Consider the following 13,125-nt stretch of genomic DNA (forward strand, 5'->3'; position numbering starts at 1 on the left):
AACACACACAAACAACTCCACAAATATAAAGATGTGGTATTCTTGCTTAATTAGTTGTATCGCAAGAAGGGTGTCAATTAGCTGATGATAACTACTGACCATAATATTAATCTTGCTTTTGTCAATTTCAGATCTTCAGTTCATATTTGGGGAGCAGTATGTTGAAGTAGCCCCTGTATCCTGCAATGAAAATATGTCAGAGACATCACAATATCCTTTGCCTACGACTCGTGATCCATGCTCCATTTTAAAATATTTATCTTACCCATTTCCAGGATCTGATTGCACTCCAGAATATAAAGGAAATCAAGGCCAAACCCTAAACTTTATGGTTGAAAGCTCTTGTGATAAACAGAAAAGTTCTACAAGAAAATGTAACAAATATCATAGAAAAAAGGATTCCTGGCCTCTCCCAAGCCTCATGGTTTTTATATTCAAACTTCAACTTTAAAAATGGATCAGCAACCATACCACAGAAAAGTTACTCGTGTTTATTCATGTCCAACTCCATTTCAGCAATCAGAGATAAATGAAGATGATGAGCAGATTATGAAAGGTACGTTACTTTTCAAATTAGATTTAACAACTTCTAAGTGAAAATGCACAGCCTGCTGGTAATTCTAAGACCTAGTTTACATCATGCTGCTAAAGTCCATCTTGACATAAAAATCCAATTACAGCGTGGTAGTATGCTAATTGCATTTTACAGCATCACGTTTAAAGTTATTTTATTTGCTCATGAGGGGTGGGTGTTGTTGTTTGCCAATATTTAGTATCCATACATAATTGCCATGGTGAACTGCCTTCTTGAACTGTAGAGTCTTTCTGGTGCAAGTACACCCAAAGTGCTGTTACAAAGGGAGTTCCAGGACTTTATTCCAGCAGCAGTGAAGGAACAACAATGTATTTAAGTCAGGTTTGAAGTGGAAGGTATAGCTAGTGGTGTTCCCATATATCTGTTGTTGTTGCCCTCCCCAGGTGATAGACAGCATGGTTTAGAAGGTGCTGACAAAGAAGGCTAGGTGAATTTCAGCAACATTTTTTGTAGATGGTACAGACTGGTCCCAATTTGCATTGGTGGTGGAAGAATGGATGGGGTGACAATCGATCTTTGACCTCATTGATAGTGAGCTTCTTGAGTGTTGTTGGAGTAATACAAATCTGATGAAGGAGAAAGTATTCAATCATATTCTTGAGTTGTGCTCGTCGATAGTTTTTTTTGGTTTAGAAAAACATTATGTCTCAGCGCAGTTTTGGTGGGCTGAAGGTTCTGTTCGAGTACTGTACTGTTCATTCTCTTTGTTCGTTGGTCAGACATTGGAGAGATAGGAGGTCAGTTAATCATTACAGAATTACTAGCCTCTGAGCTGCACATGAAGCCATGGTATTTACATGGCTAGTCCAGTTCTATTTCTGGTCAATGGTAACACCCAGAATGCTGTTAATGGGGATTCAGCTTATGATTATGCCAGTGAACATCAAGTAGAGATGGTAAATGCTCTCTTGTTGGAAATGGTCAGTGACATGAATATTCTTGCCATTTATGAGCCCAAGCCTGGATATTGTCCAGGGATTGCTGTGTATAGACACAGGCTGCTTAATTATTTGACTGGTGGTGAGTAATGCTGAACATTGCACAAACATTGCTAAGGAACTCCACTCCTGACCTTATGGTGGAGAAAAGGTGATTAGTGCAGCAGGGGAAGATTGTTGGGCATTAGAGACTACTCTCAAGAACTCTTGTAGGTAAATCCTGGGACTGAGATGATTGACTTCCAACAATCATGACTAAAATAACTCCTCAGAGGCTGGTGTCCTGTCACCCAGCCAGCCTTTATTTACAAATGCATAGTACTTGACACTGATCTGCCTTCCTGAGAGCCAGCTGTCAGAGTGAGCAGAACCTCAAACAGTCCTGTTTATCTCTGTCATCCAAGGCTCCTTGATCGGACCAGGTTAACAGCCTCAATCTGGGAACTCATATACTATGAAGTCCACCTAGCTGACCTCACTACAGTCACTACATCTGTCTCCATCTAAGTCCTGGGATATAGGCCTATTCCTTCTCATGTAATCCCTCCTAGGACATTTTCACATTGGGTCCTTTTCCTCTAATTCTGCCTTGGGTGCAGGTGGTGGGCACTAGACCTTAGTCTGCCTCTTGCAAACAGAGCACTTGGGGAGAAATTCATCCTCTTCTCCCGGCAGTAAAAAATGTATAGGCTGTGACATTCATCATGTCCATCTCAGATGCCAAGATTTCTTCAATGCCAGATGGAGAGGGAGAACCCATGGCTTCCAACAGCGTTGCCAGCTGTTCTGAGGGACTAAGTATGTTTTGCTCCATTTTGCAAGTTTGCAGCTTTCATGTGATCCACGTGTTTGTTCAGAAACACCTCACCTATCTGAACTTTGTACGTCGTGGTAACTGACCTCGTGTTGACTGTGCCTCTTATCGATGCAGGGCCATTTTCATGGTTTTGGCACTAAACATTGAAATAAACTGTCTCTCTCTCTCAGTTAAAGGAGTCTTGTGTCCAGCTTTGGCATTCCTGATGCCATTTCACCCTCCACCCCAAGCTGAGAAGATCAGATTTAACCTGGTGAGGAGTCTTCTCTACATTAGCATCTTTGCTGAGAGCTATCCCTCTAGTTGCATGAATTGTCTGATAATTTATTGGAATCTGGGACAGTTTGGTATCGAATGACGCTGTAGGCTGTTTCTTTAAGCCTGCCTTCAAAGTTTGGCTGCTCTTCCTGCCAGACCATTGGACAATTGGTGGTATAGAGTTGTCCTTACATGCCAAATGCCATTTGACTTTAAGAAATTCTTGAAATCCCTGCTTGTAAATGATGGCCCATTGTGTATGACCAACACCTCTGGGAGTCCATGTATTACAAAAGATGCTTACAGCTTTTCTATCATTATCCCTGTGTTTGACAAATGAATTCTATGCACATCCAACCACTTTGAGTATGCAGCCATCATGATTAAGAACGTTGAGCCCATGAAAGGACCTGCACAGTCAACATGTAACCAAGTCCCAGGTTTACCCAGCCATTCCCGTGAATATAGGGGAGCTCTTGGTGGTAATTTTTGTTGGCACTCTGGGCATTCCCCACCAACGCGGCTACGTCCACATCCAATCCTGGCCATCAGACATAACTTCCTGCCAACATCTTCATTTTGAACACCCCTGGGTATCCTTGGTAGAGTTCGGCCAGTATCTGGCAGCGACCTTTGCTCAAGACAATTACTGTTGTTTCCCATAATTAAATGCCGTCCTCTACAGTGATCTGGTCTCAACAGGTCCGGAAAGGTTTCAATTCTGGTTGTGATGGTCTTTAGTTTCCCCACCACCACCAGCTGTTTTAATTTTTCCAGAACCAGACCTTTCTCACATCCACAGTCTGATATTGTCAGTGGTGACCAGAAAGGTGTCCAGAAAGTTTAAAACCAGAACAGACTCTTCCAATGGTGGGAGAAAATGAGGACTGCAGATGCTGGAGATCAGAGTTGAGAATTTAAAAATCACACAACACCAGGTTATGCTCCAGCAGGTTTAATTGGAAGCACATTAGCTTTCGGAGTGTTGCTCCTTCATCAGGTGATAGTGGAGGGCTCAATCCTAACACACAGAATTTATAGCAAACATTTACATTGAAAAATTGATTGTCTGTTAAGTCTTTCATCTGCTTGAATACCATGACATTTTCACTTCTTCCATATGTAAATCACAAAACCTTTTTTTAAAAAGTTGCATTCTCAGGTTAACAATGGTGATAGCTAGACAATATGTTGAAGGTGTTGGCCCCCTGTGTACTCTGCCTTTGCCATGATGTTTAGATTGATTCTAATCTAAAAAGTGAGATAATGGAGTTTTACATGAATTCATGCAGTTTTTGAGCTCAGAGTTCTACATGAATGCATGCAGTTATTGAGCAAAGTACAATGTAACCATCAAGTCTGCTTGCTAAGACATTATTTTACTAAATCTGGGAAAATGCCTGTTCCTATATCTGGCACTCAGGGAGCTTGCTGGCAAAATTTTGGGTCACTGCAAATAGTGTGTGGGTGAGGAGTATTGATAATGGTATGGTTCTGCTTGATCTGTCATGGGCCAGTTCTCACTTTTGGAGTACTGTGAAGTCAAATTAGAGGAAATGGTCTTTACTTGTGCATTCAGCCTCTTATACTATATGCAAGTAGCCTAATCACTGATTCAGGTTGACACTAGGATTTAGAGCATTAGGATCAAAGTGCCAACAGATGTTTGCCATTGTGCTCAGACCCAGGTATATGCTTTCTGAATTGGATGGCTATGCTCACCTGATTTCTGCATTTCTACTCTTTTAAATTTCTTGTCTGGAAAGAGATTTAATGACAAAATGCAGATGATAATTACTCTTCAGCTCAGATTTCGGGTGCCTGAGGGACATTTGACCAAATGCGTAACAAGAAATATACAAACTGGGGGAAATAAGCTTACTGTCACCATAACGCAAAGTACACTATTTTAAAACCTGGAAATTTAATCAAACAATAGGTCTTCAAAAAAATCTGAATGGCCTTTCTTAATTTTTCTTTGCTGCTGGGTTTGATTAAAAATGATACCAAAAGGAAATGTATTAATTTCAGACTTCTACCGAGAGTGTTTGGAATCTGCCGAAAGTTATCGTTGGCTGGATTTAATGGAATCAGAATTTAAACATTCTTTACGTAAGTATCATGAGATAATAGTTCATGAGTACCCAATGTCCATCAATACAGGGGAATAACTTCTACATAATAAATGCTGATTTGTTCAATGTCTTAATAATTAAATCTTACTAACTTTTCTGGCTTCTGCCTTACTCAATCTTATAGATTTTGCAGGTGCAGCAAAAATGAAGTGGGATAACTAATCGTCTACAGGTAATAAATGGAGAGGATGGGGTGTGTTGGTAGGTTGGTTGGTTTAAAATTTTAACCATCCCAAATCATTTCCAACTTATTCATTCTAATTTAAATGAGACACCACTGGGTAATGCTCATCAACTCATATTAACATGTTAATCTGGTTCTTACGAAGCATTTTAAGCAGGGATTTAAAATTCAAGGCAGGCGGGGATTGGGCTGCGACTGAAGTGTTAGAACAAGAGGAAAGGGTGATGTAGGGGTAATGCTATAAGACTATTAATCCCAAGGCCCAGTTAACTTCAGTTAACCAACCAAGAGTATAAATCGAGTTGCAATCATGATAACCATGAAACTAACACCAATTGTTGTAAAAACCCAATTGTTTCAGTAATGTCCTTTACAAAGGAATACTTCCACCATCATGTAATGTAGCCCACATGAGACTCCATACACAGCAGGGTAAGTGACTATTAACTGGCCTTCAAGGGTAATCATAAATGGGAAACAAATGATGGTCTGCCATTGACACCCACCAAAGAATAAAGAAAACAAATCTGTTCTGGTAGGCCAGGGAAGTGGCAGAGACATGTAATTGCCTGGTCTTCATCATAGAAACAAAGAAGTCCATGAGCCCCTCCTATTTGTTGGAGTTGAGGCTGGAGGAGATAGGGAAGTTGAAACTTTATTGCTGGAACAGCACAGCAGGTCAGGCAGCATCCAGGGAACAGGAGATTCGACGTTTCGGGCACAGGCCCTTCTTCAGGAATGAGCAGAGAGTGTTCAGCAGGAGAAGATAAAAGGTAGGGAGGGGGGACTTGGAGGAGGGGAGTCGGAAATGTGATTGGTGGAAAGAGGTCAAAGTGAGGGTGATAGGTCGGAGTAGGATGGAGGCGGAGAGGTCAAGAAGAAGACTGCAGGTCAGGAAGGCGGTGCCGGGCTGGAGGGATCCGGCTGAGACAAGGTGGGGGGAGGGGGGATGAAGAAACTGGTGAAGTCCAAGTTCATCCCCTGCGGTTGGAGGGTTCCCAGTCGGAAGATAAGACGCTCCTCCTCCAACCGTCGGGTTGTTGTGGTTTGGCGGTGGATGAGTCCAATGACCTGCATATCCTCGGTGGAGTGGGAGGGGGAGTTGAAATGCTGTGCCACAGGTTGGTTGGGTTGGTTCGTCCGGGTGGCCCAGAGGTGCTCTCTGAATCGCTCCGCAAGTAGGCGGCCTGTCTCCCCAATATAGAGGAGGCCACACCGGCTGCAGCGGATGCAGTAGATGATGTGGGTGGAGGTGCAGGTGAATCTGTGGCGGATATGGAAGTTTCCTTTGGGGCCTTGGAGAGAAGTGAGGGGGGAGGTGTGGGCGCAAGTGTTGCACCTCCTGCGGTTGCAAGGGAAGGTGCCGGGAGTGGAGGTTGGGTCGGTGGGGGGTGTGGATCTGACAAGGGAGTCGTGGAGGGAGTGGTCTCTAAAGAGGGCTTTAAGAATGTGACTTGCAATTGAGAAAATAAACCAATGGTTACCTTTGCATTCCAGAGTGATAGTGGAATAGTGAGTAGTTTTGCAGAGAAGGAAAAGACCTGAACATGTGTTGTGGTCTATTCAGTTTTGAATAAAGAAAGGAGAAAGTGAGGTCTGCAGATGCTGGAGATCAGAGCTGAAAATGTGTTGCTGGAAAAGCGCAGCAGGTCAGGCAGCATCCAGGGAACAGGAGAATCAACGTTTCGGGCATAAGCCCTTCTTCAGGAATGAGGAAAGTTTGTCCAGCAGGCTAAGATAAAAGGTACCCCACCACCAAACCATCATCTCCCAGACCATCCATAACCTCATTACCTCGGGGGATCTCCCATCCACCGCCTCCAACCTCATAGTCCCACAACCCCGCACCGCCCGCTTCTACCTCCTGCCCAAAATCCACAAACCTGACTGCCCCGGCCAACCCATTGTCTCCGCTTGCTCCTGCCCCACCGAACTCATCTCCGCATACCTTGACACCGTCCTGTCCCCCTTAGTCCAAGAACTCCCCACCTACGTTCGGGACACCACCCATGCCCTCCACCTGCTCCATGATTTTCGCTTCCCCGGTCCCCAACGCCTTATTTTCACCATGGACATCCAGTCCCTGTACACCTCCATCCCCCATGACGAAGGACTCAAAGCCCTCCGCTTCTTCCTTTCCCGCCGTACCGACCAGTACCCTTCCACTGACACCCTCCTTCGACTGACTGAACTGGTCCTCACCCTGAACAACTTCTCTTTCCAATCCTCCCACTTCCTCTAAATGAAAGGAGTAGCCATGGGCACCTGCATGGGCCCCAGCTATGCCTGCCTCTTCGTAGGATATGTGGAACTGTCCATCTTCCGCAACTACACTGGCCCCACCCCCCACCTTTCCCTCCGCTACATCGATGACTGTATCGGCGCCGCCTTGTACTCCCACGAGGAGGTTGAACAGTTCATCCACTTCACCAACACCTTCCACCCCGACCTCAAATTCACCTGGACAGTCTCAGATTCCTCCCTCCCCTTCCTCGACCTTTCTATTTCTATCTCAGGCGACCGAATCAACACGGACATCTACTACAAACCGACCGACTCCCACAGCTACCTGGACTACACTTCCTCCCACCCTGCCCCCTGTAAAAACGCCATCCCATTCTCCCAATTCCTTCGACTCTGCCGCATCTGCTCCCAGGAGGACCAGTTCCAAAAACGTACAACCCAGATGGCCTTCTTCTTCAAGGACTGCAATTTCCCCCCCGACGTGGTCGATGATGCCCTCCACCGCATCTCTTCCACTTCCCGCTCCTCCGCCCTTGAGCCCCGCCCCTCCAACCACCACCAGGACAGAACCCCACTGGTCCTCACCTACCACCCCACCAATCTCCATGTACAGCGCATCATCTACCGTCATTTCCGCCGCCTCCAAACGGACCCCACCACCAAGGATATATTTCCCTCCCCTCCCCTATCAGCATTCCGTAAAGACCACTCCCTCCGTGATTCCATCATCAGATCCACACCCCCCACCAACCCAACCTCCACTCCCGGCACCTTCCCCTGCAACCGCAGGAGGTGCAAGACTTGCGCCCACATCTCCCCCCTCACCTCCCTCCAAGGCCCCAAAGGAAACTTCCATATGCGCCACAGATTCACCTGCACCTCCACACACATCATCTATTGCATCCTCTGCACCCGATGTGGCCTCCTCTATATTGGGGAGATAGGCCGCTTACTTGCGGATCGTTTCAGAGAACACCTTTGGGACACCCGGACCAACCAACCCAACCACCCTGTGGCTCAACACTTCAACTCCCCCCTCCCACTCCACCAAGGATATGCAGGCCTTTGGACTCCTCCATCGTCAGACCACAACAACACGACGGTTGGAGGAAGAGCGCCTCATCTTCAGCCTAGGAACTCTCCAACCACAAGGGATGAACTCGGATTTCACCAGTTTCCTCATTTCCCCTCCCCCCACCTTGTCTCAGTCAAATCCGTCGAATTCAGCACCGCCTTCCTAACCTGCAATCTTCTTCCTGACCTCTCCGCCCCCACCCCACTCTGACCTATCACCCTCACCTTGACCTCTTTCCACCTATCACATTTCCGACGCTCCTCCCCCAAGTCCCTCCTCCCTACCTTTTATCTTAGCCTGCTGGACAAACTTTCCTCATTCCTGAAGAAGGGCTTATGCCCGAAACGTCGATTCTCCTGTTCCCTGGATGCTGCCTGACCTGCTGCACTTTTCCAGCAACACATTTTCAGCTTTGAATAAAGAAAGGCAATTTAACACCCTTGCGCATCTGCCAATGAATTATTTTTTCCTACACTTTCTAGTACTTCTACATGTGTATTCCCTGTGGCTTCTGCAGAGCTGGACCCAAGCTACACACATCCACACTCTGACTGCTGAGATCCTTCTAATAGAGGAGCTCTAGGTATTAGCTACTTTGAGTGCAAACAGGGCACATCAGAGTCATCAAATTGGCTTTTTCAAGCCTATTGACCCTCCTGAATCTCAATGATGATTTCTTTCCTTCTTTCTTTCAAAGTAAGACATGGTATCTGTCCTTTACGCTTTTGGTTTATCTTTCTTTTTCCCAAATGCAATTGTTATTTCAATCATTACATTGCCCATTTGATTCAACAGCTGAGCAAACAGAAGCCTTAACCCCTTTTCACACCAGATGTTCATCTCTGTTTATTGTCTTCTTATGCTTTCCTCTGATATATACATTCTTGCCATGAAAAAAGTCCTTGTTTCAAAACCATTTCTTATACTAGTACAGAGAAGGGTTTTTAAGAACATGACAGGAAAGGACTTATTATTGTATTATAAATAGTATTAATTGTAACTAATATTATTTCTATATTACACTTTTGTCTTTATTATTGAAAGCAAACACAAAGTGAAAGTATATCAACATTCTTACAATTTCAATAGACAACAACACCTCATATTGGTTGTACTTCAATGACGTCAGTGACAGAGATGCTGGGGTAAAAGTTAAGAACCATCAAAGTGAATCTGAAATAATCCAGAAAACAGAGAAACTTTGGAGCCAAGAGGAAACCTTCAGGAATACATTCAACTTGGAAAAGCAAGTAAATAGTAAGTGGGAAAATACAAGCTATCAGGATGAAGAGCTAACAAGGAAAGACGTAAGTGTTGTGCAATTTCAAAATTGTTTCTATAATATGCAGTAGCTACCTCAAATGTTTGTAATGGTTTGTGGACCCATATTAACCAGAGAATAAGAAACTATAGATGCTGTAATTATCTGCTATTCATAATTCCCAGAAATGTGAAATAGATTCATACATTCATACAGGAAGATGATGGCCTAGTGGTATTATCACTAGTCTTTTAATTCAGAAACTCAGCTAAAATTCCAAGGGTTCAAATCCCGCAACAGGAGATGGTGGAATTTGAATTCAATAAAATAAAATCTGGAACTAAGAAACTTCAAATGTTGGAAAACAAAACCTCACCTGGCTTCCTGATTATTTCAGGGAAGGAAATTTGTCATCCTCACCTTGTCTGTCCTACAAGTGACTCCAGACCCACAGTAGTTGTTGGAGGTCAGTCATCTCAACTCCAGGACATCTCTGCACAGATCCTTCAGGTCCTAGGCCCAACCATATTCAGCTGCTTCATCAATGATCTTCCCTTCATCATACGGTCAGAAATGGGGATGTTTGCAGATGATTGCACAATGTTCAGTACCATTTATAACTCCTCAAACCCTGAAGCAATCCATGTTCAAATGCAACAAGATCTGGATAATATCCAGGCTGACAAGTGGCAAGTAACACACGTCACACAAATGCCAGGCTATGACCTCACCAATAAGAGACAATCTAACTACCACTCTTTCACATTCAATGGTGTTATCATCACTGAGTCCTTCACTATCAACATCCTAGGGGTTATCATTGATGAGAAACTCAGCTGGACTTAACACATAAACACAGTGTCTATAAGAGCAGGTCAGATGCTAGGAATGCTGCAGCGTGTAAATCAACTCCTGACTATTCAAAGACTGTCCACTATCTACAAGGCACAAGTTAGGGATGTGATGGAATACTCCCCACTTTCCTGGGTAAGTGCTCAAGAAGCTTGACATCATCCAGGACAAAACAACCGCTTAATTGACACTGCATCCACACCCTCCACCACTGACCCTCAGTAGCAGCAACGTGTACTATCCACAAGATGCACTGCAGAAATTCACCAAAGATCCTCATACACCTCCTCCCAAACTCACGACTACTTCCAGCTGGAAGGACAAGAGCAGCAGATATATGAGAACGCCATCACCTTCAAGTTCCCCTCCAAACCACTCACCATCCTGACTTGGAAATATATCACCCTTCCTTCACTGTCGCTGTGTCAAAATCCTGGAATTCCCTCCCTAATGTCAACCCACAGCAGTTGAACTGCAGCAGTTCAAGAAGGCAACTGACCACCACCATCTCAAGGGCAACTAGGGATTGGCAATAAATGCTGGCCAGCAAGTGATGCCCACATCCCACAAAATGAACTAAAAGGAACATTGATTCTATTTTGTGTTGCTCTGTTAAGGTGTTAAAACAGGTTAAAACTCTTTGACCAATCAGGACTCCTCCACTATTTTGATAGCTTATTAGTTTTATCATTTTATTTCATCTCAATGTCTTGCATCATATCCCTTAACTGCATATTTCCCATCCTGCCACCTCAATAGGCTTTATTTCTGTAGTTTCTGGAGTAGTGGGCCTTTTTTTTCTCCTTGAATTTGCTTTTAATTCATTTAGCTAAAGTTCTGAGCTCATAGTTGGATTTTTTTTTCATCTTTCTGTTGCTAATTGCCTTGACCAAGTCATAGCAGCCTTTTTTCATACAGTCATGGTATACTGGCATTATTGGCTGGCCAGCATTTATTGCCATCCCGAGCTGCCCTTGAACTGTGTGGCTTGCTAGTCCATTTCAGAGGACAGTCAATCCCATTGATGTGGATCTGGAGTCACATGCAGGCCAGACAGGTGAAGATGGTATATTTTCTTTCCTAAAGGACATTAGTGAGCCATTTAGGTTTATTTCTGATAATCAGCAATGGTCATAAGTAGATTTGTAATTACAGATTTTAGTTTTAATTTAATTCAAGTTCCACCACCTGCCACAGTGGGACTCAAACCCAGGTCCCCAGAACAATAGCTGAGTTTCTGGACTTATAGTCTGGTGATAATACCACTAGGCTATTACCTCCTTGATAACCTTCAACCTCCAAGCTGCAACCAATAAAAAAGGACCAAGTAAGAAAATGAATTGTAAGAGAGCAGTTCTCACTAATGGCTCACTCCAGGGTAATTAATTAGTGTACTGGTATTTATGAAGAACAGACAACACACCTGAAAAAGAGGGTTTTTTTTTTAGGTCACCGATAGCCTGAAATGTTGGTTAATGTGAATAATAATGATAGCGAATGCTTTGGGTGATTACATTTTATTTGAGATTGGAAGGACTGGAGGGTAATTGTTGGTAATGAATGTTGATGCTGCAGAAGAAAGATTGTTCAGCTAAAGCATTATTCTGCTGGCTGCTGCTGAGGAGCTCTGAATGTAGACAGATGTTTGAGTTTGTGCAGTTTCTTATCATCCTCCATATCATCAGTGTCTTCTCACTCACGGCGATTCATTTTCTGGCTCATTTATGGTTCCATGGGGTATTTGTCTTGCAGAGCAAAAGCATTTGACACAGAGCACACCACAATTGTACAGAGTCAGAACTATCCAGGCGGTGGAAGTTTTACTTTAGGTCTTTCATGTTTAGCTTGATGAGAGCTCCAGCTGATCGATGGATATAATTGAAGTGCAGTTGGATGCCCAGAGTGACTTCCTGAGAACAGTGACACCAGAATTGCAAGAGGCAGCTTTTGTGTCAATGCACAAAACTTTATGAAAGACCCAAGAAAGTCATTCTTGGTCCTGAGAAGTGTCCAATCTATATTAGTTTACCCTGGTAATGTAAAGCATTGCCAAAGTTTGAGAAACAGGTGAAGCCAACAGTTTGACTCAGTGACCATATAGTGCAAGTGGTTTCAAGGATGCTGCCGTCAAGCCATAATGTATTCCAATTTTCACACAAAGGAACAATGTGGTACGAAAAGATAGTTTCTTTTTATGATGTAGATTGCAATGAGAAAGGATTAGGGATGGAATTATTTTCCTTTTAAAATCAGATTTCCAATTTGACTTGATTTGATTTATTATTGTCACATGTACTGAGATACAGTGAAAGGTGTTGTTTTGCATGCTATACAGACAAATCGTACCTTACAGAAATAAACCAGGATAATAGAGCAGAATGCGGTATATGGTGTTATCAGTATAGAGAAGGTGCAAGAAAGAACAACGCTAATATATGAAAGGTCCGTTCATAAGTCTGATAAAAATGGAGAGAAAGCTGTTCTTGAATCTGTTGGTACATGTTTTCAAACTTTGTTTTGATGTTTTATTGTCACGTTTGCATACAAACCAGACAAATTTTTACTATGGAGAATAAAGAATGAGGGAAATAAATATTGATGTTTTGAAAGCAGTTTACATTATAGAAGATGGTATGCTGGAGAGCTTAGAAAATATAAAGGTCGATAAATCTCTAGGACCTCATCTAGTGTATCCCAGGATGTTGTGGTAAGTTAGGGAGGAAATTGCAGGGTCCCTTGCAGAAATGTTTGCATCATCTATAAATA

General features: G+C 43.5%; 1 protein-coding gene across 1 annotated transcript in view; it reads left to right on the forward strand.

Annotated features, from left to right (window-relative positions):
- Nucleotides 1–280: 280 nt before the first annotated feature.
- The window catches only part of LOC122552019 (mitogen-activated protein kinase kinase kinase 15-like), a 57,677-nt gene continuing 44,832 nt past the window's right edge, over nt 281–13,125 (forward strand). The window contains exons 1-3 of the mRNA XM_043694575.2: nt 281–556; nt 4,640–4,720; nt 9,336–9,553. Coding sequence (XP_043550510.2) covers nt 454–556; nt 4,640–4,720; nt 9,336–9,553 — 402 coding nt within the window. The 5' untranslated portion in view covers nt 281–453. The remainder of the gene's footprint in view (nt 557–4,639; nt 4,721–9,335; nt 9,554–13,125) is intronic.

The sequence above is a fragment of the Chiloscyllium plagiosum genome, unplaced genomic scaffold (assembly GCF_037043375.1).
Source record: "Chiloscyllium plagiosum isolate Xiang-an unplaced genomic scaffold, Cpla_swu_hap1 HiC_scaffold_7, whole genome shotgun sequence".
NCBI lineage: Eukaryota > Metazoa > Chordata > Chondrichthyes > Orectolobiformes > Hemiscylliidae > Chiloscyllium > Chiloscyllium plagiosum.